The sequence below is a fragment of the Astatotilapia calliptera genome, chromosome 3 (genome assembly GCF_964374335.1).
Source record: "Astatotilapia calliptera chromosome 3, fAstCal68.1, whole genome shotgun sequence".
Taxonomy (NCBI): Eukaryota; Metazoa; Chordata; class Actinopteri; order Cichliformes; family Cichlidae; genus Astatotilapia; species Astatotilapia calliptera.
Genome location: NC_137424.1, coordinates 18,970,688 through 18,998,556, shown reverse-complemented (window position 1 = coordinate 18,998,556; position 27,869 = coordinate 18,970,688). Strand labels below are relative to the sequence as shown.

At 41.7% G+C, this 27,869-nt stretch overlaps 1 protein-coding gene and 1 long non-coding RNA gene across 2 annotated transcripts; both read left to right on the top strand.

Moving 5' to 3' along the window:
• Positions 1-68: 68 nt before the first annotated feature.
• LOC145422996 (protein NLRC3-like) lies at positions 69-26,886 on the top strand. Its single transcript, XM_080295035.1, has 4 exons — positions 69-726; positions 14,232-16,059; positions 17,570-17,746; positions 24,540-26,886. The coding sequence occupies exons 1-4, from the start codon at positions 69-71 to the stop codon at positions 24,541-24,543; spliced, it is 2,667 nt and encodes an 888-aa protein (XP_080151161.1). The 3' UTR covers positions 24,544-26,886.
• On the top strand, positions 20,016-21,891 carry LOC145425265 (uncharacterized). Its single transcript, XR_013905921.1, has 2 exons — positions 20,016-20,163; positions 20,195-21,891. It is a non-coding gene; the product is annotated as an uncharacterized LOC145425265 (long non-coding RNA).
• Positions 26,887-27,869: the final 983 nt, after the last annotated feature.

Sequence of the window (27,869 nt, the reverse complement as noted above, 5' to 3'; positions counted from 1 at the left end):
ACCTTCTCCAGAAAAAAATGCAACAAATTGAAGAAGAGAAACTTCAACTGGAGGACAAATGTAGACGAATGGAAGCCCAAAATAAAGAGCTGGAAGAAAGACAACAGCGCCAGCCGGACATAAAAATTATTAATGAGGGCTGGGGAATCAAGTTTGCTCAGAGCCGAGAGCAGATTGTGCACCTCATTAAAGAAAACAGGCAAAAGAGTGCAGAACTAAAAGAAATGACCAACCAGCTCCAAGACAAGAAAACGATGACTGATAAGATACAACGGGATCTCCAATACATGGACCGAAAAAATCGGCTCCTCCAAAGACAGCTCCATGAAGCTGTGGAAGAAAAGAATAAATTCCTCCAACAGAAGGAAGAGCAGGACAAAAAGCAACGAGACATGCAGCACGAACTGAAGAGCATGCAGGAAAAATACCGCATGCTGAAAGAAAGCCTGGATGAAACACTGCACCAAAATAAAGACCTTCTTCAACAGAAAGAGCAACAGCAGGAAAGACTGAAAGAAGGAAAACGTATCGTCCAGGACTTTGAGTCTGAAAATCTAAAACTGCAAGAGTTTTGTAATCAGCTGGAGGACAAAGCAACTAAAGTGGAAGAAGAAAAGGACAAACTGGAGAAACGCTGCTCACAGATGCAGAGAAGGATCGATCAGATAGCGAGAAACAACTCCGAGCTCGTTAAGGGGATTTTGGTGGAATTCAATAACTTGAAGCGTGAAAACACTCAAATGCAGGCGCAAAAACAACAAGAAGACAAAATACATGAAGACCTGCAGCTCACGCTCCAAGAAATCCAGAAAAGAAACGAGCAGTTAGAAGACAAGCACAAAGAGGTCCAACAGAGAAATGCAGACATGCACAAGGACAAGCTGATACAGGAGGCAACATCCAAACAACTCAAAGACAAGCTTGAAGAACAACAAGCAACATTGGAAGAGGTGGAACAAAGATGTGAGAAACTTGAAGAACAAAACGCAGAAACCATCGATGAGCTGAGAAATCTCATCCTGGAGAAAAAAGCGCTCGTGGAAAAGTGCATGAAAAAAAAGAAAAAATGGTTCCATTTGTTCCGGAGGAGAGACGCTACTGCTTCCTCACCTGATGTAGCCTCGTCTTGCTCCACCTCTGTTAACCCCCCCAACCAGTCCCGGCCGTTGACTGTCCCCTCCTGAGCCTGGTTCTGCCGGAGGTTCCTGCCCGTTTAAAGGCAGTTTTTCCTCCCCACTGTCGCCAACTGCTTGCTCAGAGGGGATTGTTGGGCTTTTCTCTCCTCTGCCTTGTTTCTTCATTTACTTGTTTAACTTTTTTAAACTTATCTAAATAATAAACCAATTAAATTTATCCTTTGAGTATTTTTCATCTCATCTTTACAGAATCTTTCCAAAACATTTTCAAACATTCAGATCTGTCTTTTATTTTCTTCTTGAAGCCTCATAAATGGTGAACTAAAAACCCGGAACATGGTTTGAAACATAGTTTCAGCTGAAACTGGCATAACATGCTGTGTGTGTGTGTGTGTGTGTGTGTGTGTGTGTGTGTGTGTGTGTGTGTGTGTGTGTGTGTGTGTGTGTGTGTGTGTGTGTGTGTGTCAGGATATCACTAGTTAGGTCATCATGTTTAGACTCATTCACTCCAAAATTATTTAGGCCAAATCTTTAAAACGGTGTCATTTCATACACATTTTCAATTCACTTCAATCGCACAAATGCAGAAATAATTATTTGCAGTATCTTATTTATTATGAGAATGTCATGCCTGATCATTTGTACCTACACCACCAAAAATGGGGGCAAAAGGGAGGAGATCATGTTTAATCGGTTATAAGAAAAGGTCAGAAATATAAGTGCCGACATGAGCAGTGTCCACAGAAACCTCTGACTCTCAGCTCAAAGCTCATATAAACCATTTCTACAACCAGCAAACAAACAAAGACACCGAACAGTTAAAAGAGCAGTGACGTCACCACGAATCTGTGGTCAGGTAATATCCATGTTTTGATTGATGATTTTCTGGAGTTAAATGTGAACCGAAGCATATTTTGGGTGTTATATGCTATTAAATACTTTTTAATTTATTTAAAAGTATTTAATAGCATATAACACCCAAAACATGCTGGGTGTGGAAATAAAAAAATCAGAATTTCCTCTGTTTGAGTCACAGTAACTTTGACATAGTAACATTTGCAGTAAGTCCTAAATGTTCACCTTTAAAATCCCTCCCTCTGTTCATTTTGCCCACATCATGTTTCAGTGGTTGGCCTCAGGTTCTTCAGCTTCCTGACAGTCTGAAGTCAGCTGACAGAGTTTCACCTGCTAAATACACAGAAAATCTTGTTAAAGCCGCACAGTTTGCCCAACAGTAATATTCCCATTAAGCCCTTTCTAAACACTTTATAACAATGTGTCATCACTAAATTATAAACTTCTTCTCCAAATCTGCACGACTGCACTTAGTCACAGACTTTATTTAATTGTCCTGCGGCTGCTATCATATATTTTACCAAACAGTTCTTCTCACACAGTCACAGATATATTTCTCTCAATGCAAACTTCACTCATGTCTCAGACAGGAAACTTGAGTTTTTCTTTTTTTTCTGTCCCCACTCATTCAACTAATTTGCATATTGAGTCACATCTCGAGAAGTTGCCCTGACAACAGAAATGCATATTCAAAACATTGCTGCATAATTCAATTATTATTATTTTATTTTTATTTCTACAGTCGTCACTTCTTTTGCTCAATCAGCTGGAAACCACTTCTAATTCACTATTTTAAACCTGCTTTAAGCTTCTAATCCCTGGTTGGTCCTCCCAGTCTCTTTTTCCTTGTCACAAAAGTCGCTCTATTGTCCTGCAACTTCCTGAGTTATTCCTCAGCTTCAGCCTTTAAGTGTGTTAAATCTACACCATTCAGCATTTATGTCATGTATTCACATTCATGAGTGTAAGCATGTCTTCATTGCGTGTATGTTGTGTGTTCATATTAATATTGAGTGTAAGCTGGTCTTCGTTGCCTCGATGTGTTTTTATAATCAGATTTAATTCCTGCATCTTTGCGCTGAACTGTGGATTCAAACTGTCTCACTTCTGATTCTCTCCAAAAACAATTTCACATGTGACAATTTCTACATGTGTGTTTTCTATTTTTCTATTCATTTATGTATTATTAGTTCATTTATTTCTTTATCTCTCTCTTTTACTTTTTTTATTTACCTTTCTGTTGCGATGCTCTGGATGTTTCTAAACCCCACAAATGCAGTCTCACTGTTCAACCCAATTTTCCTATGCTGGCATCCTGGCAGCTGCACGCTTGACTTTTCTCAGTTCATGGGCAGTTATTTTGCGCCTTGGTTTTTCCACACGCTTCTTGCGACCCTGTTGACTATTTTGAATGAAACGCTTGATTGTTCGATGATCACGCTTCAGAAGCTTTGCAATTTTGAGACTGCTGCATCCCTCTGCAAGATATCTCACTATTTTTGACTTTTCTGAGCCTGTCAAGTCCTTCTTTTGACCCATTTTGCCAAAGGAAAGGACGTTGCCTAATAATTATGCACACCTGATATAGGGTGTTGATGTCATTAGACCACACCCCTTCTCATTACAGAGATGCACATCACCTAATATGCTTAATTGGTAGTAGGCTTTCGAGCCTATACAGCTTGGAGTAAGACAACATGCATGAAGAGGATGATGTGGACAAAATACTCATTTGCCTAATAATTCTGCTCTCCCTGTAGACTTTTGTCTTATCGCCTTAACCTCCATGGTCTCAAATTCTTTAAGGATATAATTTCTTTTAACCGGATTAGGGCAAATTTCATTTATCAAAATATTCCTGATCACTTTGTTTGTAAACCTGCTGTCACCAAATTCAACTCCAGCTATGCAGAGCTGCCTCAGTCCAGGAGAAATTTTAGAGTGCACAATATCTTCTTTTATCATTGATCTCAAAGGGACTGGGATGGCTTTCACTGGGGATTTATATCTCTTAGCAGTACATCTTACATCAAATTTCTCACAAAACGTCTCATGTTTTAGTAAGACCCCATTATCATCCATAAAATGAGCTACAGCCCAAATCCCTTTAGATCTCCATTCATCCACGTACACAGATTTCCTACACAAACGGATATACCTGTTGTTCCATATAGGGGTGTTGTGAGGAGTAAAGCTATGTTTATAGATTAATTTCCAGTAGAGACGGACCTGCTGATGGAAAGCTGAGAGTTTAACAGGTAACGAACTGCAATCAAAGTCACAACGTAACAAAAAGTCTATTCCACCCATTTTGCCAAAAATCACATTGGGAATAATGTTCCAAAAGGAATTTTTGTTCCTAATGAAAGATCTTAACCATTTCAATTTTAGTACACCATTCATAACATCAAAGTCAGTGGCATTAGCCCCACCCTCTTCATAATTCTTAATCACATCATTTTTCTTTATATAATGACATTTGTTCCTCCATATGAACCTAAAATTAAGAGTATTTATAGATTTAATTAGTTTTGGAGGTATGGGCAGAGAAAAGGCTGGATAGATGAGTCTGGACAGACTGTCCATGTTGGTTAGCAAGATTCTCCCAAACAGAGTTATGTCCCTTTGCAGCCACATGTTTAAAATTGACTTACACTTTTCTATATTGGTACAGATATTCTTATTTTCTGTTGATGTCTTATCCTTGCAAATTACAATGCCCAGATACTTCACCTCTTTTTTGATCTGCATATTATTTATTGCTTGCAGGGGACACTCATGCAGAGCTAGAATTTTGCATTTATTAATATTCAGCTGTAGGCCAGAAGCTTTGGAGAAATGGTTGATCGCCTGCAAGGCTAAAGGAATCTGGTCCTCATTTTTTAGAAACAGGGTGGTATCATCTGCCAGCTGACTGATTATTATCTGTTCACCCATCACAGTTAACCCCTTAATGTGACTGTTTTTAATCAAAATAATTCCTCTGACACAGAAGACCTACATTCCTGGTTTAATTCTTGCTGTCAAAAAATCATGGACTCTGTGGCTCCTTTAAAAACCAGGCAGCTTAAGGCTAAACCTGAGCCTTGGTTTAATGAGAGCAGTCGTGCTGTTAAGAGGGAATGTCGTCGAGCAGAACGGAGGTGGAAAAAGGATAAACTGCATGTATCATTTCAAATTCTCAAAGACTGCTGGCATCGCTACCAGAACACTGTTAAAGAGGCAAAAAGGGAATATTTTGCAAATATTATTTCTTCCAACTGTCATAACCCACGTGTGTTATTTAGGACCATTGACACTGTTCTTAATACTCCTTTGAATGTCTGTTTGGAAGTTTCTCCTGAGATTTGCAATGATTTTCTGAACTTTTTTATTGAAAAGGTTGTCACCATCAGGGCTCTTATCACAGCTCCTGACTCTGACCCCTCTGTCTCTGTCCCTTGCGCTGCTGTTTTCACTCAGTTTGAGCTTGTGACGCTCTCCTCTTTAGAGGATGTGGTTCGCCATATTAAGCCCACAGGTTCCCCACGGGATCCTGTCCCTCCACAATTCTTTAAAGAAATTTTTCCTAGTATACAACAGTATGTCCTTGACATTATTAACAGCAGTCTGTCTTCTGGTGTGGTTCCTGCAAATTTCAAACATGCAGTAGTACAGCCACTGCTTAAGAAACCTGGCCTTGATCACACAGTTTTAGCGAACTATAGGCCTATTTCCAAGCTGCCTTTAGTCTCCAAGGTTTTAGAGAAAATTGTTTTTAGTCAACTGAAAGATTTTCTAGATGAAAATGGAATCTTTGAGGTTTTTCAGTCAGGTTTTAAAACCCTTCACAGCACAGAATCTGCATTACTAAGGGTTTTTAATGACATCCTTCTGGCATGTGATTCTGGTAACCATGTTGTTCTTGTCTTGCTTGACCTAACTGCTGCCTTTGACACAGTAGACCACAATATTTTAATTTCTCGATTACATGATGTAGTGGGTATTGGTGGCACTGCACTCAATTGGTTTAGGTCTTATTTGTCAGATAGAACTTTCTCTGTCAGCCTTCTCGGTTACGAATCGTCTTCTGCTCCTCTGTCATGTGGTGTCCCACAGGGCTCAATTTTAGGGCCACTGCTCTTTTCTCTGTATCTACTGCCTCTGGGTTCTATCCTTAGAAGGCATGGGATCTCATTTCACTGTTATGCCGATGACTGCCAAATTTATTTGACACTAAAACGCAAGGATGCCATCTCCATAAAACCTCTCTTGACATGTCTAGATGACATTAAAGCTTGGTTGGCTCGAAACTTTTTAAATTTTAATAAAAAGAAAACAGAAGTGTTGGTGTTTGGACCCAGTGGTCCCTGTGAGTCCTCCTCTGTTGTTTTAGGATCCCTGGAAGTCTATTTTAAATCTGTTGTTACTGACCTTGGTTTTAAGTTGGACAGTGATTTTAAATTGGACAACCAAATCAGAGCAGTGGTGAAGTCCAGTTTTTATCATTTAAGGCGACTGGCAAGACTAAAATCTTTTCTTTCGAGGCAGCACCTTGAAACAGTGATCCATGCTTTTATTTCTTCCCGCCTGGACTACTGTAACTCACTTTATGTGGGGGTCAGTCAGTCATTGCTCTCACGTCTGCAGCTGGTTCAAAATGCGGCTGCACGACTCCTAACAGGAACTCGAAAAAGAGAGCATATAACCCCCGTGCTGGCCTCTCTGCACTGGCTGCCTGTGTCTTTTAGAGTTAATTTTAAAATTCTTATGTTTGTTTTTAAATGTCTACACAGTCTTGCCCCGCCTTACCTCTCTGAGCTTCTTCATCCCCACATACCCTGTCGGTCTCTCAGGTCAGCTGACCAGCTGCTCCTGGAGGTACCGAGATCCAGGAGGAAGCTCAGAGGGGACAGGGCCTTCTCTATTGTGGCTCCAAAATTATGGAATAATTTGCCCATGCATGTTAGAGAGGCCCCTTCACTGTCCACTTTTAAATCACGTCTTAAAACCCACTTTTATTCCTTGGCTTTTAACCTCAGTGAGACTTAGTTTCTTTTTTAATGCAGTAGTTATTTAATTAATGATTTCACTCTTCTTTTATTTGTTTTTTATTTATATCTCATGTAATTTTATTTTACAGTTCCAATGTACAGCACTTTGTGTCAGCTGTGGTTGTTTTAAAGTGCTTTATAAATAAAGTTGATGATGATGATGATGATGAAAATAGACAACAGCTCAGCAACCATGATGAACAGAAGTGGTGAGCTGCTACATCCCTGCCTTATCCCTCTATTAACCTCAAACCTTGAACATGTACCATGTTCTAGCAAAACAGAGCTGTTAATGTCATTATATAGCATCTCTATAACATTGATAAATTCCTCTCCAAAACCAAAAGACTGCAGAGTTTTTAATATGAACGTATGTTCAACTGAGTCAAATGCTTTGTAAAAATCCAAGAACAGGATGTACCCTCTCTCTTGGATTAATTCACTGTATTCAAGGAGATCCAAAACCAGCCTAATATTGTTATGAATTAGTCTTCCTTTCAAAAAACCTGATTGTGTTTCACTGATAATGTTTGAGATGCCTTTCTTTAGCCTCTCAGCTACAGCTCCAGACAGGATCTTATAGTCAGTGTTTAGTAAGGTGATGGGTCTTAAATTGTCTAAAATTCTTTTATCCTTACCCGATTTAGGGATCAGGGTTATCAGCCCTTGTTTCGTGCTCGGCATCACTTCTTTTTTCTCTATCGATTCCTTTAATGCATCAAACAATAAAGTTCTTAGGTCCTTCCAGAAGAATTGATAAAAATTAGTAGTGAGTCCATCTGTCCCTGGGGACTTGTTTAATGCCATTTTCATGACCACCAAATCCAGTTCCTCAATTTTAAGCTCTGAATCACACAGATCTTTGAACGGCTTGTCAATACATGGGATGAGATTATGAATCTTATCAAAGAAACTATCAGAATCAGCTGCTGAATATTCTGAGGAGTACAATTTGGAATAAAAAGTGAAGACTTCTTTTCCAATCTTTCTGAAATCTTTACATTCAGTCCCATTTATCAACAAGCTTGAGATTAGATTTCTCTGCTGTCTGCACTTTTCCAGCTTACTAAAATATGATGAGTTCTTTTCACCTGCCTCAATCCACTTGGCTCTCGATCTTATAAAGGCACCCTGGGCTTTCTCTAGGTAAAGATCGTCTAATTTAGTTTGTAACTCCATCAATTTATTCTTTTCTTGCACGTTTAGTTTTTCTTTACTACAGCACTGAGTTATTTCACGAAGTAAATTACTTTCATATTCCCGTTTTTCCCTGTTCAGTTCTTTGCAGAATTTTATAGTGAATTCTCTGATTTTGAATTTAATAAGTTCCCATTTCTGTATATTACCCACTACTGAGTCATCATTTTTTATATCTGTAATTTTATGTCTAATTTTATCACAATACTTGTCCTTATTTAAAAGGCTGGCATTAAATTTCCAATATCCCCTGCTACTACGTTTCATCCTTGTTGGTTCTAAGACAAGATCAATGAAACAGTGATCAGATAGGGGTGCTTTGGAGATTTTAGATGGTGAAGTACACCTCAAAATGTCATCGCTCACTAACCAATAATCAAGTCTTGACCTGCTTTCTCCATTAGGTTTAAACCATGAATAATTCTTAACTCCAGGATTCAAACTTCTCCAAATGTCTGTAAAATTATTATCACTAGAAAAGTTCTCAATAATGTTATTCTGTTGCCTCCTTCCTAAGCGAGGAGGCCATCTGTCCATCCATTCATCTGAGGTCATGTTCCAGTCTCCTCCTACTAGGATGTAATCTGTGGGGTACATAACTTTAAACTCTGAAATAACATTTGTTAGATTTTCCAATAGACGTTTATTTTGACCTTCGTTATTATGTCCATAAAGATTTGTAACAATTAGAAATATACCTTCGCTCTTCAAGCTGCAGTTGACCAATGACCCTCACTATCAGCTTTATATGTTATAATCTCCCCTGGGAACTTATTAAAACAAATCGCCACACCTCCAGATCTGTTAGATCCACGACTGAAAAGAATCTTGTCTCCCCACTGATTAGCCCAAAAGGTAACATCGGCATCCACAGAGTGAGTCTCTTGTAAAAACAGACAGTGACATTTTTGCCCCTTGCAAAATAAAAAAAGTGCCTTTCTCTTAACAATTTCCTTCAAACCCCGAACGTTTAATGAACCAAAAGAAATTTTTGAGTGAACCATAATAAGAGTATGCTAAGAAAATAACTTTTTTTTTTAAAAAGAAAAGAAAAATATATAAACATGAGTTTAAATTGTAACACTTGTCACCAACTCAGTGACTAATAACCTTTAACTTTAAGTAGAACTCTTTTGTCCCATTAATAATATTCCACTGTATACAGTCTTACATCAAGTCTTTCATTCAACGTCGATGATCCTCCGTCCTTCGATGTATCCATGAGGACCCCGGAAAAAGGCCCGTTTCCCAGCCCGTCTGGCTTGTTCAATTTGCGGCCACAGCCGCCTCCTCTCTTCCCAGTCCTCCCGCGGCAGTACCTCAGCGAAGTGGAAACCGCCGTTCTTACAGACAGCCGAATCTTTGGTGCGACGCCAAATCTCCTCTTTCACGTGTCTCAGAGCAAACAGAATGATGATATGTCGGACCTTGTTCTCAATCTTCTTCCCAACTCTATGCACCACATCCACAGATTCTTCAAGCTTTGATATCATATCAGGTGCGATCTTGCCAAGAATTCCAATAACCAGCGATCTGACACCTTCATCTCTTTTCTCTTCTAATCCTTTAATCCGGAGGCACCACCTCATTTTGTACCTTTCTTGCTCTCACACTCTCTCCTTGAGATCGTAGTTATCTTTGGTCAACTGCTCGTTTCGTCTCTCCAACTCTTTAACCTTTTGTTTACATTCTTTCACCTCCTCCGAGTTGAACTGAACCGCTTTGGCTAGGCTGGCTAGCATCGTACTAGCTTGCTTGCATTGCACACTCAGGTCAGCTAGCTGCTCGTCCACTCTTTTTTCAAGGTTTTTTCTACGTAGTCATGATCCGTTCCTTCTCTGCTGTCTTCCTTTCCATCACATGGCGATGTTGTTTCTTGTTTTTTGAGGTCGAGTTTGAATTTAGCAGGTTTAACTATACTTGGGGCCAGAGGAGGAGCCAGACATTTGAAACACCCGGGGCTTAGCCCTAAAGGGTAGTATGCATGTGGGATTTTTTTTTTTTTTTGAGGGGGGTGTAGAAATGACTGAAAGATTAATAGGCTCTGTTTTGAGTTTTGTTCAAAAAAGAATGACTTCATATAGGGAAATATATATATCACACATGCAGGACACCTTAAACTAGTTTTTTAATTGAGCAGCAAGACAGAACGAAGTCGGGGCTGTATCAAGACATGAGGACTAAACCCCAATTCAACCAGACCCAGAACTGATCCAGAATTAAAACAGGACTACAACAGTTCAAAAGCAGGATTACTGAGGACTTAACCAAGACATAACCACAATCAGAACTAGATGATAGTAGCACTAAAAATCATCATAGACCTGCACTACATTTATTTTTTAATTTTACCAAAGTACAATATTTAGATTGAGAAAGGTTTATATAATTATTTAGCCTTGTTGTGCAAACAAGCCTGCAGAACTTAATAAATATAGAACTTGAAAAATAGCAAACCTAAAAAGAAACACTAGGTACGAGATACATGAGTACCTATGATACAGTGATACTTTTAGTAAGCAACCATTTGACTAACATGTGTGTCTCACCTGCTCTTGTTCATCTCTGTTCTGTCCTCATTCTCCATCTCAATCTCTGCTCCTCTCTCTCCCTCTTTGTGCTGACAATCATCAAATATACAGTTGAAACCAGATATTTACAAACTCTTCAGATCAAAACACAAACACTTTTTTAATTGTAACATCAAATCAGACTAAATGTTTATTTTTTTAGATTGATAAATATAAAAACATATTTGTTAACTTTAAGAGTAAAGAGAGAAACTGTCTGTGTTTTTTAATTGCAAATGGCACCAAATTGTATTCAAACTGAGCCACACTTATGGAGCTCCACAGTTCTTTTCCTGGTCTTTTGTTGACATCTCTTGATTTTCCCATGTCAAAGAAACAGGCTCTGTGTTTTGCCTTATATGCATCCACTCACATGGACTCTACTAACCTATCAGAAGCTTCTTCAGCTCAGAATGGAATCGTCTGGAGTTTTCTTATTAATTAACAATAAACTTAGTGTACATGTACTCCTAAATTTAATGAAAGTGATAAAAAATAGACAGCTCTGTCTCTCTTTATTCTGACATTTAACTAATTCAAAAGATATTTCAATATTTATCTAAAACAAAAGTTTACTCTAAATTGATGTTGTACAGTAAAAATGTTTTATGTTTTCTCCCTAAAGTGTATGTAAATATCTGGTTACAAATGTGAATATCCTGCTGTGTACTGAAATCCCTCTTGTTTTGCATAGAAATATACTGAACAACATACAAAGCATAATATATAAAATAACATTTACCTGAGTTTTTTCTTTGAAAGAACCCTCTAATGTCCATTCTTATATTTCAGTACATAACTGAAACCGATTTAGTCGGGGAGGGTAAGAACTGAGAATATGAAATAAACACACGTAAGCTAAGACTCTCTAAAAAAATAGCATTTGTTCGGCTTTTCATTTCGCCATTTGTTGATTCACTTGAAGAGCAAGTAAAATAATATTGGTCAAGTGATCAGTTTCATATCAATCTTTCGTGATGCACCGTCATATTTACATTATTTGTACGGTACGAATGATTTGCTTTGGTACCTGCTCAAACTTAAGCTCTCCTTAGTATGGCTGGCTCCGTCTCTCCAACAGCGCACTCACGGGCAGCAGCTCCCCCCGCCCCCTCGCTCAGTCGCTTAGTGCCTGAGCTTGGATCATACCAATATCAGGGGGGGATTCACGCACAGTCGTAAATTCCCACAGTGTGCACTATGTGCTTCGAATATTGTGTGTACTTTTTGTTTTATACAGTTGTCAGCCAGGCATCTAACTATGAAAAAATTACACTCCAAAATACCCCGGGCTTCTGACAAAACAACCCGGGCTTAAGCCCCGTAAGCCACCCCCACGCTCCGCCCCTGCTTGGGGCAGTCATTTTACTACTTTCGAGTGGAAACAATAACGAACACAAAGTAAATTCTGGGACAAGTTCAACGAGCTCCTAATTCGTGCGACTGCTCAACTCGCCATCTTGCGCCACCGTCTCACTACTAGATGAACTTGTGACACACATCTGCAGCAGAGGCTGAGTGGCTGCTCTCACACCTGGAGCATCCAAATCGACCCACAAACACGTTGAAAGATGCAATGCCATCAATGTGGATTGTCAAGACTGAGAGACCTCTTCCCTCTGACCCCTCCCCAAACCCTCAAACCCTCCTACCCACCTCGACATACAAACTCTGTGTGGCTTCACGTGTTCTGTTGATGTTTACATGATCGAAATAACTTGAACACAAACACAAACAAACAAAGAGGAAGACCGCACCGGAAGGAAACAACTACAAGTCCCAGCATCCTCTGTGTTTAGGGAGCAGCAGTGAAAGTGAAAGCAGGAGGAGGAAGGTGGAGGTGAGGCAGGTGAGTGTTAACATGAATATGTTTCTTCTTATGACATAAAATAATTCCATGCTGTTCGTGTCTGTGGGTGAAATGTGAGGCCGGTCGGCTCCTCTGAGCGCTGGTTTCCTGTAAGTAGAGAGGAAGTGAGTTTAGCTGAGCCTCCGTTTAGTGTGAGAGAGCAGGAGGAGAGTGAGAGCTGTGCTGAGGCAGGGTGAGTGTTAACACCGCTCTGACATTACTGTGTCTCTGTGGCGGGAACAACAGGCTCCGTCAGTGGAGGCAAAAATAATCAGACTTTGGTTTTTCAAAGGAAACAACTTTATGTCGGAAGTTCCCGCACGCTCATTGGATAACGATGTGTCAATCTCGACCTATTAGCCAATGAGCGTGCGGATTCACAGAAAGACCCGCCTTTATCACGGGACTTTAAAAACTACAATGGCGACAGAAACTCCGTGAGTGGAGTTCAGGGTGACGTTATGAAACTGTGACGTTTGAGCCACTTCCCGTTGATCGTGAAACTGATGGTTTCTGGTGTTTGGGTCTGTTTTTCTGTATTCATGCAGATAAAGTGTAAACTCAGATGAATTATACCATCAAATGTTAAAGGAAAATATCAGGATGAGTGTCTGTGAGCTGAGAAGGACGTGAAGCGAGCAGTTTATCCCAGAGCTGAAGCTGCTCTGTGTGCAGAGATGAGCTCAGATTCCTGCTGTGATTGATCAACAGTCACAGAAATGTAGACTTGTAGTTATTACTGCAGTATGGTCACAGCAGATACTGATAAACATGTATTATGAGGATGGATGATCAAGTTTCTCACTCTCTCCTTTAAATCTCAGTTTTTTTCTTCTTCACAGTTTATCTGTTAATTTATTAATGAATAACACTGAAAGAGTTTCTGTTATATTTCCCCTTGAACATCAGCTTATTAGGGCGGCATTAGGAAATAGCCCCCCTCCAAAGAATGAATAAATGAATGATGATAATAATAAAATGATTCAAAAGCAGAGCTCAGAGTGGTAGAATGGTCAAACATGGATCCACGGGTGGTTCAACTGCATTTGGTGACGTGACTAAAGCAAATCTTTCAAATAATCCCACAATCAACGGGATGTTGTCTCCTTTACTACGGTTACTTTACTTGGTCACCGTGTGAATTTCTTTGAAATGAACCAAATTCTTTTATTTGTTGGTTGTTGCATATTTAACCTCTACAGTCAGGAAAGGAGGAGATGAGGCCTCAACAATGTTGGGTTGTAGCTGTGCTTCAGGTTAGAGTGAGTGTCCATGGAATAAATGTAAGTCAGTGAACTGGAAACATGACTGTGTTCAAACTTTGTTTCCTTTTTATAATGAGTCTAATCAAAGGTGGACAGAAGTATCTCCACTGTGACTTTTCTGTGTCACCATCAGAGCTTCTGCACAGTGTGGAGAAAGATCCAGAAGCAGAGCTGGACTGCAGACAGCCAGTCAGAGCAGCTGTGTACAAAGTAAGACTGAACATCTGTCTGCTGATGGACTCATTTCTGAAAACTGGACTTCTTGTGTTGTTCAGACATTGAAGAGTTTTCTTTCTCTTTAGTCTCATTGTTTTTCTTTCTTTCAGCAGATGTTGGTCTGCAGGAGGTTTTAGATGAACATAAGATCAGTCTGAGGAGGAGATGTGAACGTGTGACTGAAGGAAGTGATGAAACAGGAAGTAGAACACTCCTCAACACCATCTACACTGAGCTCTACATCACAGAGGGACAGAGTGAAGAGGTTCATACCCAACATGAGGTGAGGCAGCTGGAGACAGCTTCCAAGATGGACGCCCTCCATGACGCTCCAATCAGGTGCCAGGACATCTTTAAAGCCTTACCTGACCAACAGAGACCCATCAGAGTGGTTCTGACCAACGGCGTGGCTGGTGTTGGAAAAACCTTCTCAGTGCAGAAGTTCACTCTGGACTGGGCAGAGGGCTTGGAGAACCAACATGTCAGTGTGGTGGTTCTGCTTTCATTCAGGGAGCTGAACCTGATCAGAGATGAGCAGTACAGTCTTCTGGAGCTGCTCCATGTTTTCCATCCAACATTACAGAAGGTCACAGCAGAGAAGCTGGCTGTCTCTCAGCTTTTGTTCATCTTTGACGGCCTGGATGAAAGCAGACTTTCATTGGATTTCACCAACAGGAAGCTGCTGTCTGATGTCACACAGAAGTCATCAGTCAGCCAGCTGCTGACAAACCTCATCCAGGGGAATCTGCTTCCCTCGGCTCTCGTCTGGATAACTTCCCGACCCGCAGCAGCCAATCAGATCCCTCCTACATGTGTTGACAGGCTAACAGAAGTACGAGGCTTCACTGACGCCCAGAAGGAGGAGTACTTCAGGAGGAGATTCAGTGATGAAGAGCTGTCCAGCAGAATCATCTCCCATATGAAGACATCCAGGAGCCTCCACATCATGTGTAGTATCCCAGTCTTCTGCTGGATCACTGCTACAGTTCTGGAGCACATGTTGACTACAGAGCAGAGAGGAGAGCTGCCCAAGACCCTGACTGACATGTACTCACACTTCCTGCTGGTTCAGACAAAGAGGAAGAAGAACAAGTACCATGAGGGACGTGAGACGAGTCCACAGGAGCTGACGGAGGCTGACAGGGAAGTTCTTCTGAAGCTGGGGAGGCTGGCGTTTGAACATCTGCAGAAAGGAAACATCATGTTCTACCAAGAAGACCTGGAGCAGTGTGGTCTGGATGTGACAGAGGCCTCGGTGTACTCAGGAGTTTGTACAGAGATCTTCAAAAGAGAGTGTGTGATCTTCCAGAAACCAGTCTACTGCTTTGTTCATCTGAGCATTCAGGAGTTTCTGGCTGCTGTCTACATGTTCCACTGTCACACCAACAGGAAGACAGAGGTGGTAGAAGGTTTTCTAGGGAATTTCCGAGAAGAATACAAAAACAGATCTTTTTTTAAGAACATGTTCAAGTCTTATAGCTTCCCATCAATGGATGTCTTTTTGACTAAAGGCATGTATAAATCCCTCCAGAGTAAAAATGGCCACCTGGACCTGTTTGTTCGCTTCCTTCATGGCCTCTGTCTGGAGTCCAACCAGAGACTCTTAGTAGGTCTGCTGAGTCAGACAGAGATCAGTCCAGGAACCATCCAGAGAGTCATCAACAACCTGAAGAAGATGAACAGTGATGAAATCTCTCCTGACAGAAGCATCAACATCTTCCACTGTCTGATGGAGATGAACGACCTCTCATTATTTCAGGAGATCCAAGAGTTCCTGAAGTCAGAGAAGAAACTCTCTGAGATCCAGTGCTCAGCTCTGGCCTTCATGCTGCAGATGTCAGAGGAGGTTCTGGATGAGTTGGACCTGCAGAAGTACAAAACATCAAAGCGGGGACGACAGAGACTGATTCCAGCTGTGAGGAACTGCAGAAAGGCTGGGTGAGTCCAGATGTGATCATTAACATCATTGATCAGTGTAGGTTAGTAGTTTAATTTTGAAAATAAAATCAGATTGTAACCACAAAGTGTTTGTGTCCGTACGCTGCAACCTTCCACACCATTCCTTTATTGTACAGACTCAGCAGCAGCTCCATGGATCCCAAATCCAAGAGTGGAGAACAGATTTGAAGTGTGTCACATCCATGCAGTCACAGCTGTTTCCACCATGTTTCCACTGATATTAATCCTGTTCAATGACACGTTTCATATCAGTGAATATGTTCTTTAGGACGTCCACTGACATGTTTAAGTGTCCTGCTGGAAATCACTCAAATCATCCATGAAATCCATGAAAAATCCTTTTAGTGTTTCTAACTTCACCCTCTGTCCTCTCTCTCTCTCCATCCTCCTCACTGCTTCTTTCACTGATAATCACACAAACATCGTATTCAGCTACAAAATAACACAATAATATCATCTGATGATCATTATTATAAGAGCAGGATCCATATTTGATATCAGAGTAACACACTGCTTGGTTATGTGCAGTCATCATCAGTGACTGTGGGTCAAACAGAAGCTCTCTGATTGGTTGCTGACCTTGGTCACCTGTCCACTCTCACCTGTTTGTGTTTGCTCTCTCTTTGCTGTCTCCATCCTCTCTCTCCTTTCTCTCCCTCTCTGTCTTTGTACGTCACTCAGGTCCAATGGAAACAGTGACATTTACAAACCAATCAAAGACAAACTGATCCATGTCAGGTTATAACAATATTCAAAGTGAATACAGGCTGCTGCTGGACACAGACAGGTAACATCATTTTGACTTGCTGTCACCTGGATCTGGACTCATAAACACTGAAGCCCTGAACAGGAATACAAATCATTTTCTGCCAACTAGCGACACACCAGCAGATAATGGCTCAGAAAGCTAAAATGAGCCAATCATTTCTGTGTTTAGTTCCCCTGAAATCAGATCTGATGTCAGCAGCTCTGAGTTCATTCATCATTATTGTCCAGTGATGAGATTTCTGCTCCGTTTGGTAACAGTCAGCAGGTTTTTCCTGCGTGTGGACGTGAACAGTCGTACCTGACAGCAGGTAGCAAACAGAGATCATCTTTCCAGCTGGAACTCTTCACTGAGCTGAACTCATTCAAAATGTTCTGGAGTCAAAACAGGAAACAGTCCAAATGTGTGTCTTCACTCTGACTCTGGATCAGATCTCAGTGACAGACTGTGGACATTATGGAAGCCTAAATGTGACACCATCTTCCTCCTTCATCTGCAGATTAAAGCCAAACAAAGATTCTCATTAAAAGTCTGCAGGTCTGAGAGAGACTCAATCGTTGTGTCATGTCAAACACAGTAAGAGGAGCTGAAGCACAGATGTGAAGAGCAGATTCATCAGATTATGACCTCACTCTGTTTTGTCTTCATATACATTCAGTCTGTGTTTATAATGCAGATTTTCTGCTTTTATAATAACACATTTTATATTTTCTATCATCACAGACTGACTCGGTGTCTACTCTCAGAGACTCACTGTGAAGTTGTGGCCTCAGCTCTGAAGTCCAACCCCTCCCATCTGACAGAGCTGGACATGAGCAGAAACTACAAGCTGCAGGATTCAGGTGTGAAGCTTCTGTGTGCTGGACTGGAGAGTCCAAACTGTCGACTGGAGACTCTGAGGTGAGTTCACTGACTGCGGCTGTTGTTGTTTTTCTATATTTCATGTCTTTGATGTTTGAAACTTTCTTTAGTTCCTAAATGTTCAGGATGTGTCTGAAGACAAATGTGAAGAAGTTTGAGTGCTTTCAGAAATGTTGTCTTTCCAAACGACTGAACAACAGTTTTTCCTTTTGGCTCCAAACAGAAGTGACAGACTTGAGCAGGGTTCATTTAAAGGCTGACAGAAGTGGAGTGGTGACGGGGAGATGTTTGACAGGACAGTGTTTCAGCCTCCACAGGTTCATGTTGTGCTCCATCAGTCAGTGAAGATGAAGTCAGTGCTGATGAGGCTGTAGAGTGTGTGAGGGATGTGAATGAGGATGATGAAGATCTGATGATAGCAGATAAAAACAGGCTGCAGAGACTTTGAGCCATACAGGGCACACAGTGTGTGTACAGAACAGCTGAAATCATTATGGAGGCCTCACTGGAATGTGGAAGCATCACTGTACAGCTTCAGTGAAGCTCTAAAGTCTCTGATATGAGATGAGAAATGAAGCAGCCAGAGCTTTTTCATGAGTGGAAATCCACTGTGACTGTGAGCTGCTGCTACAGCCTCCAGATTAGCCAGCAGCTCATCCTGCTCAACATTTTCTCACCAACTTTAATGGAAGTGTGATGTTTTCAGCTGGAGTGATGGTCAGGGTGGCCTCCCTCTCCTCTTCTTCTCCTCTTCCTCTTTCCTTTGTAAAGCCACTTCTGCTGCTTTCATTCATTTGGAAGTCCTGTAGCTGAGTTTGGGAGAGACTAACAGCCTCGGCAGCAGAGGGGAGAAAGGCTGTAACTGTTGGGTCTGTGTTTCCACAAGCCCCGCTAATTCTAGAGACTTATTCATCATGAAGAAAACAAGACAGTCGATCGATCCATTACTTGCGCAAGGGAGGCCTCGTCTGTGTCCAGCACGACAATGACCCCAATGGTGGCCTCCTCTCGCTGCCTTTTATTGACAATCTTCAAACAATAGTTTACAAAACACCTCCCCCTGCAACCCCCCTTTGGTTACATAGACAAGGCACTGTATGTAAGTGTGTGTGTGTGTGTGTGTGTGTGTGTGTGTGTGTGTGTGTGTGTTACCTCCTGCTGACCAAAGGGTCATAAACCCAGGAAGTTTACATCAAAAGAAACAGATCTTTCAGATAGGATGTATCTACAATAAAACCTCCCCCAGCACAGAGTGGTTGGAGAGGTGGTCAGGATCAAAGGGATGGCTTTGATCCTACTGCTTAAACTAAGACTGTACAAATTTAAGAAACACAATGGCAACATTCAACAATTAGACTTAACATTTCCCTCCTTTTTGTCATTGTTCTTAAATTTCAACTTATGCACCCTTTGTTTGGACAGTGTCAGTATAGATTTCATTCATACACAGTAAACTACATCCTATACATAAGCAAATCAGTATCAACAGTCCAAAAACAGGAATTAATTTTTTCAAAAGAAGATGCCACCAAGGACCAGACGGTAACCAAGCTATCCAGCCTTGTGGCGGATCTACTCCTGTCGTGCAATTCATTATGTATTTCTTCAAGTAAACAACTGAATGTCAAAGGTCAAACAAGAAGAATCATCATTCTCAAAAATCATATGTCACTACAATCCAACTGTATACAGACATAGGTATTTAAACGCATCAGTTGACTTTATTGTTTGTCCATATGGCTCTCAGCTAACTTCAAAGCTGCAGCCTGGTCAACACCCTTCTTTATGACTCCTATCAACCCCCCAAATCTTTTCACTGTAGGCATCCTGTGGGGGTTAGAGTCAACTGGTGAATTATCTGCATTTACAACTCTTCTCCTGTCCTGTTGTCACCACAGAAAAAGCTTTGTAAAGGAAATTGGATCAAGCTGTTTTGAACTTCTTGGCTCGAAACCTCAAGTGTTCATGATGTAATGTAGACAAAAGGCTTCTCTGTTTACATCCTTCTTGCAGAAGACAAAAGAATAGGTGATGTTGCCATGTTCCATGGTTGATCTCCAACTTGGGCTAATCCATTGTCCTTCATACACATAGGCAATTGGCCTGTTTCCAGTTCGTTTAGCTGTTCAATGTCCTGCAGCAAGTCATATTCTTTGAGTCAGACGAGCAGGTCTGTCTCACCAGAGCAGTTCACCTTCCCAGCTACTGGTGAATCAACCTTCCATTCAGGTTCAGAGCAGTTGAAAAGTTGGCAGTGTTCCCGGATGTGTTGCTAAAGCAACCAGACAAACTGCCTGGCTCTCAGTGATGCTATAGGGCCACAGTCCAGAAGAATGTGTAGCCAGTGGCATCACAAGCATAACCATTGGTCTCATTCTTTATGTGAGCGGTTGTGTTCTTAAACTGCCACCAGTAGTTGTTGAAAACCCATGCTGGTACTGGGTGTGGTTTGCTCTGTTCCAGTGCGCTCCCTGTCATCCCACTCAGGGTCCACAGGCACAAGAAGATGCACAGCACATTCCCAGCCATTCTGATGAGTACCTGTGGCTCAGTTGGTTTCTTCACCGGATTGAGACGAGGGGCCCTGGAGGCTTTCCCCCCCCTTTGTTCCCGGTCTTCCTGCCACTTACTCCGAGCTGGCCTGGATGTGTGTCACCTTCTTGCAGTGCGCTTGATATATCCAAGTGTTCCTTCCAGCAATCTTCACTGCTGTGGTCGTCGTCAGCAGCATCTGATATGGACCTTCCCACCATGGACTGGACCAGCACTTCCTCTCCATGGCCTTATCAACATCCAATCTCCAGACTTCAGACTCTGCTCCTGCGGAGAAACAGAATCATCTGGCAGATCATTTGTTCTCATGACTACTTTACTTTTAAACATTTTCAAGCATCTAATCTGCTAATACGCTCTCTCTTCTGCTTTTCTATCATCACTACAGAAGACTGGAACTCTAAATGCTCTAACATGTGTAATCTCAAAGAGTCAGACCATTCTCTGTTGGAGTAATCCTCATGTACTTATTCTATACAGTCTAACCATGTCCTGCCTGTCTTCCTAAATCTTAACTTTACTATTCCATTAGTTCTCTCTGCCTGCAAAAGTTTTTTTTTTTTTAAAGTATTTAATAATCCTAGAATGAGTATAACGACTGCTCATTTCCCTCCTGTTTGAGACATGGCAAAGCCAATGGCTCAAAATAGCAGCAGTCTTATACAAATTATCAGGCAGTACTGGTTTATCACACAGATAAAAAATCATCCTGCAAGCTTGCTCCCTCTGTAAGTCACAACTGTTTTCCTGCTGTAGGTGAGTGGGCCTGCATGTCTGCTGATGCTGTACTGATAAAAGGTTAACACCATGTTTAACTACAGCTGCTTCTTTTGTGATCTTATCTGCAAAAACTTTCCCTAATGCAACTGGATCTTTCCCTCACATGTGTGCTGCACATTTACAAACGGCAATTCTACTGGTTAATAACACTGCCTCCAGCAGATTTTGCAAGAGTTTGGTGTGTTCTGCAGGTTTCCCTGTAGAGGTTGTCACACCTCGTCTCACTCACTGCACTACAAAGAAATGTACAGTAGCAAATGTATACTGCCTATCAGTGTATATTGTCTCTCTACAGCTTTACACACTTCCGTTAAAGCTAGCATCTCTGCTGCTCAAGCAAATATGAAACATGCTAGTTGTCCTACATAGATAACTCTCTCTCACTGTCTGCTACAGTAAAACGTGTTCTAGTCTGTCCCTCTGCTGTTGTAAAACTCAAACCATCAGCAAACCAAACCTTTCCCTCAACGAGTGGCACATCTATTAAGTCATCCCTCAGCTTACACGTCTTCTCCTCGCGCTCTCTACACTCATGAGAAGTGCCCTCCTCCGTTGGCAAAAAGGGTTGGACAGATTCAGAATTGTGCACCACTTTATGGTAATATGTGTGGTTGTGAGAGTAACATTAAAGACAAGTGTCTTGTAGGTGTCAGAAATGTAAGTTTAGTCTGCAGTAGTAGACATCTACCTCGTGTGGAACTAACAATGTCAAAAGGTGAAATAAACTATTGAAACATTGTACAGCTTAAACTGCTGCACATACTGATCTCACGCATGGAGGTAAAGCACGAGCAACTAGAGCTAATCTTTTAGGATAGTAAGTTACTGGCTTCACTTGTGGAAAAAGTGCTGTTAGTTATTTTACAGTCACCTGGCATTTGTGCTGTTCACAGAACCACAAGTCCATCGCTGGACCTCCTCTGCGCTGTCACTTTCTGGAGCTTGGCACGCTCCCTCAGGTTCCATTTTCCAACGCTGCTGAAGATTTAACCCTAGAACACTATCGCTATAAATAGTAACACGATCACTAATGCCGGGTGATTTTTACCCGATATAATATAACCAATGAAAACAGCTTAGTTGTCTTCCTTAACGTCAACGTCGAAACTCTTTCATCTTATTTAAGATTTGCTGTGCAAAGTCTCCTCGTGACGATCCTTTGGAAGACCAGTAACACAGCTCTCTGTGCTGAAGGTGATCTCCGATCCTCCTGAAAACTCTCTCCTGGCCTCAGCTTCCATCTTGTGGACGATCCTCTCAGTCACTCCTTCTTGTCATGGCACCTCACGATATCTACAAATTAAAAAATGACACTCCTCTCGCCACACGGCTTTCGCCATGTGTCAACTCCCCAATGAGACATGTACAAGAGTGTTGCACAGTCTCCCTAAAACAATCTCCAAGGTTTGTCCCTTGGAGCAGCTTCACTCCAAGCTGTAACCCTGTGTAAAAACATTAGTCAGCATTGAAATGTTCAGCTTGTTTAGCTCCCAGCTCCTGTATCCTAGAAGACAAAGTCTTAAAATTAAAACAACTTCACATTTGCAACCAACTATAGATCATAAGAGTAATAAAGTATTCAGCATCACAGAGACAAGTATCATTGCAGGTTTATTCTAAACTCATTAAACTCCTACTTTTCCCCATAATTTGTTCCAAATTATTTAACATCTCACCGTCATTCCACATTGTAATCAGTGACGTCCCTTAAGTTTGTTACTCACCATGAGCCCAACAGTGTGGTCAGATAATGGGCCCCGATGTAACTATTCTGTAACCACTGCACATCTGTTCAATTGTCACTCGTCTGTCTGTGCTGAATCCTTTACAAGCACTCTTAAAGAAAAACAACATTAGCCAAACACAAGGTTCATCCCGGTTGTCAGGTGTCGGCCATCCAGATTCCAGAGGAGCTGTGAAAAGTCATAAAGTTAACACTCGCTGTGGAAAAAGTAACAATGGTCTCATCACAGTATGTCTCACACTGCATTCATTTCTTCCCTGTAACATTCTCTCAAAAACACAGTGTAATTTCATCATCAACATATAGCCTGTAACTACAGTTCTCTTCATACAAAATCTCAGTAATCCTGTGGTAGAGAAACATCATTAAGTTGTGTCCTGCTGTAAACCACATGATCAAATCACATGATTAACCATCTGCTGTAAAGAGAAATGTAAATGTTAGCGCTGCGCAGGTGTGTACACACTTTCTCACAGTAATCTCTGTGAGCAACACAAGGTAGTGAATGACACACACATGGTAAATTCACAGACATAGAATTTAAACTAAAAAGGTTAAATTTTCAGAGTTCACATAGTCATGTGACCCAAGTTTCCTCCTGTGGTCTCCTTCTGCTCCTGCAACAGAGACACACACAGAGACACATCCACACCTTTGTCAGGTGGGGGTTGACTTCACACAATGGTGTTAAGTCAGTCAGTCTTGTCAGCTTTTGTCAGTCAGTCAGTTTCCCATTTATTTTAAAACTCTTACTCATTCACTCAGTGATTCCTTCTTTTGCTAATTGTGGAAATTATCGTCGCATCCGTTTCCACGCTCAGCAAAACAACGTCATTTCAAAAAGAAAAATAATTTAGACTGGATTTTCTCGCTGAATCCTTTTGGACAGGAACTTGTCTCAAATAAGTGGATTTCTCCTGAGCCCATTTTAATTTTGGAGAAGCTCACTTTGCAACAGTTTTCTCGACGACGCTTCGATTCTGATCGTGCTCAAACAGAGATCATCAAACAAAACTTTCAGTGCACCATGAAAGTAACAAAATAAAAGAAAGAAAATAAAGGAAATCAAAGGAAAGAAAGGCCTTGTTTAAGTCATGACACGTGTTCTTCATGCCAGGGGGATAAATCGTCACAACCCAATTGGTAGGCTCAACTTAAATAACAAAAGACAAATCAAACAGCCAGTTTAATCTCAAACATTCATCCAATCAGCCATACACACAACATACAGCATAACCCTGTTGTCTTAGCACATAATAAGTTTTAGTTCTCATGTAACTAAATGTGTGCCATGGTAAAACTTCTTCACACACCAGAAACTCACAATCAGCTCACTCAGCTCACTCATTTAAGACCTCTCCTCTATGATGCAACCATCTGTCCTCCTATAATATTCAGTCCACTAGTCTATGTATCACTTTCATCTTACTAGTGACTTGGACAAGATGACAAACAGAATCTCATGCTTAAGATGCTGTCTGGTCTTCATGAGTATCATTTATGTGTAAATGCATGTAGGGTTAGTATAGTTAATGCATTTTCAGTATGCTTTTGTGTTCTTCTCTCATCACACTTTCATTATTCTCATCACTGCTTAAAACAACACACATCTCTCTCTGTTTTTTTTTCTTTAACTGTACTTTTCTCCAAAACAGAAAATAGCATTACAGCTGTTTCAGACTTAGAAACACCAAACACTCTTCGTGCTATCATTCATCCACACAACTATTTTATTTCTTTTTGTCCACTGGGCAGGTGACCTGCAGAATCACGTCTGCCCCAGCTGGATACCTTTCACACACACCATGACGTCAGACACACTCACGGACTGGATCAGGAGAAAAACTTTCTTCATCTTCACACTCTGGGACAGAAACACCATATGTTTTTTTTTGTTTGTTTGTTTGTTTTGTGTCAGGGATGGATATGTAGTTGTAACGTTTGTGTTCACTAACTTTACTTTCTGTTTCCTACCCTGCCCAGTCTGTCTTGGACTCAATGCTTCTCCCAATGTCTCTCCATACTCAGCCTCTGCTCTCTCACGCTCTTCTCTGGCTCTACTTTCTGCTAACATTCTTGCTTCTCTCCTCTTCTGAACCTGCTCCAGCCACAACTTAGCAATTGCTAACTGCAATTCCTTCCTCTGCTTCGCTTTACCTGTTTTACCAGCTACACTTACAGCTATTCTTTCTACCAGCATTTTACACTGAACTTCCACTAATGTCCCTTCAAATCCACATTTCTTACGCCAACAACCTACATACTGCGTGCTGCCTGGTAAAAATTTCTCCATAAATTTTAAATCTCTTTCTAAGGCAGACTTACACATTTTATTCTCCATTAACAATCAGCCACACTCACGCAGACCACGTCTGGCCCGCACACACACACAACATAGGCCTATCGCTTGCGTCTGCACGCACAGCTAGCGCTCTCTGTTGAAAACTCTCAAACGCCCCATATGGCGGAGAATTCAACCTTCGGACACTCTCTAACGCCCCAAATGGCGGAGATTCCGGACTCCTTCACGGCGGAGACGCCGAACCTAGGTTATCTCCACGCCCCAAATGGCGGAGAACTCTCTACGCCCCAATTGGCGGAGAAGCCTGCGTCTCTCTCACGCGGCTAGCGCGCTCCCGGACTCACGTTTAACGCACAGCCCGTAGCCGCTCTCTAAGGCCTTCTGTACTCACTGTTTGTTTACGTTCATGGGAAGAGCCTCTGGATCCCGTCAATCGTCATCCATCCCGAGGGGAGGTCAGGAGCAAACTTCCCGGCCTGGTGGCAAGCCAAAAACACCAGGGCTTTACGTCAATCATCCCAGACGTTGCGGTGGCGTCCTCTCCCTCTCCTCGGTGGATGCAATGTGTTAGGCTCCAAAGGACCAAATAAATGTTGGGTCTGTGTTTCCACAAACCCCGCTAATTCTAGAGACTTATTCATCATGAAGAAAACAAGACAGTCGATCGATCCATTACTTGCGCAAGGGAGGCCTCGTCTGTGTCCAGCACGACAATGACCCCAATGGTGGCCTCCTCTCGCTGCCTTTTATTGACAATCTTCAAACAATAGTTTACAAAGCACCTCCCCTTGCAACCCCCCTTTGGTTACATAGACAAGGCACTGTATGTAACTGTGTGTGTGTGTGTTATGTGTGTGTGTGTGTGTGTGTGTGTGTGTGTGTGTGTGTGTGTGTGTTACCTCCTGCTGACCAAAGGGTCATAAACCCAGGAAGTTTACATCAAAAGAAACAGATCTTTCAGATAGGATGTATCTACAATAAAACCTCCCCCAGCACAGAGTGGTTGGAGAGGTGGTCAGGATCAAAGGAATGGCTTTGATCCTACTGCTTGAACTAAGACTGTACAAATTTAAGAAACACAATGGCAACATTCAACAATTAGACTTAACAGTAACACCACCACTTTACTCTGTTCTACCTGTCACATCATTTTATCAGGAAACAAATATGCTCATGTTTTTACTATGTTTGTCTTGAAGATGTAAGAAGATCACATGGTGCTTTTTATTATTGTGTTGGTTTGTTTGCTGTCTCTTGGATGGAGCCCAGCTGTGCGTGGCCCCTGGGCCTGTGGTCAGAGTGTGTGCTGGATAATCCGGCCCAGGATGAGGCCAAACTGACATGGGATGAAATGTCTGTCACATAATTGAGCTTTGTGAGAAATGTACGACTTTAATGTGAAACATTCAGAGTTTTTTCTCTTGTTGTGTTTGAAGCAAAGTTACAGAGGTTTGATTACAGACACAGCTGAGAGTTTGTAATCTGTCATCATTTTAAAAGGTTTACATTTCTTCAGTATATCCACATTTGCAGCTGGTACCTCAACCTCCACTTGTCCAACACAACTGCTGTCCACTGCCTCCATGACATTGTGATTTTGCTGTTGGTCTTCTGTCAGATCTTCATCAATCACTTCTGCACGGGGCACACCTTCAGACTCTGCAGCTGCATAACGAAAGCCTGTAAGATAAAATTAGACATAAGGTAAATGTACACCAATATTCCAATGACAGGTGTGTGATTCATCTGGAAGTTATGTGCGGATTAGTGTACAGTGATAGCAATTTAGTATGTTTTTAGAGGGGGGGGGGGGGGGGTTGTTTACCTCCGATGGGTGCTCTTTTTCGCTTCCGTTGCGTACGCCTTGAGTGCCGGTCCGAGTCTGATACAGGTATGTCGTCATGCCCCATGTGCAGTGTTGGTGCCCAGTCTGGATTTGTTACATCCATTTCATATGCTGGTTTGCCTGCAATAATGCCAAATCATAAGCTACTCAGTCGACATGATGTGGTTCTGCAGCATCACACATTAGCATGTTTTATCTCATTATCTATGACCTCAGCACGTTGAAAATAACACTAAAAGCCTTTCAAGAGTGATATGAATTAATTTAGAACTCACCGGAAAGAAAATGCCGTGAGCAAACCAACAAAAAGCTGGGGATTGCAGAGAACTCGATATCCGCTCGTCTCACCGCTGCAATCCAAGCCTGACGTCTTTGTTTAGTAATATCGGATACATGGGATCCCTCACGTTGCCTCCAGGACGGAAAACGATGAAAAGAGAGCCCGTTATCCAGCTTCTTGCCTTCACGATCGTGTGATCTAACGTTGCAACCGACAACACAACACGTACGATCCATAGCTGAAATGGTATCCTTTGGCTGGCCTACTGTCATGGCGGAAGGGGGCATGGCCCATCTCCCGTGACATCACGCTCCAAAGCCCTATAGGTGGGAAAATGTACCATGTCGACCAATCAAAAATGATATGGAAACATGACATTTGGTTGTTTAGCAAAAGGGGGAAGTTTTAGGAGTGACCGGCAAGAGAGAGCGAGTGAGCGAAAGAGAGAGAGAGTTTTGATACGTGAGAGATTTGTGACGTTTACCGTGTTTGGTCTCAAGTTAGTTTGTTGTCTTGTGTATTTAGTGTGTAGCTGTTGTTTTGTTTTGTGTGTCAGTTCTACTAGTGATCGTCACAGTTGCTGCCTTAAAGCCAACAAAGGCAGATTGCAGTGTAAACGCTGAGTGACACACCTGCTGTCAGACCTGCAGGTTTATC

Excerpts from the sequence above, each read along its gene's own strand:
- LOC145422996 (XM_080295035.1), top strand. The coding sequence starts at position 69 with ATGGAAGCCCAAAATAAAGAGCTGGAAGAAAGACAACAGCGCCAGCCG. Across the intron at positions 727-14,231 it reads GGAATTCAATAACTTGAAGC|CAGATGTTGGTCTGCAGGAG; the intron begins GTGAAAACACTC and ends TCTTTCTTTCAG. Across the intron at positions 16,060-17,569 it reads AGGAACTGCAGAAAGGCTGG|ACTGACTCGGTGTCTACTCT; the intron begins GTGAGTCCAGAT and ends CTATCATCACAG.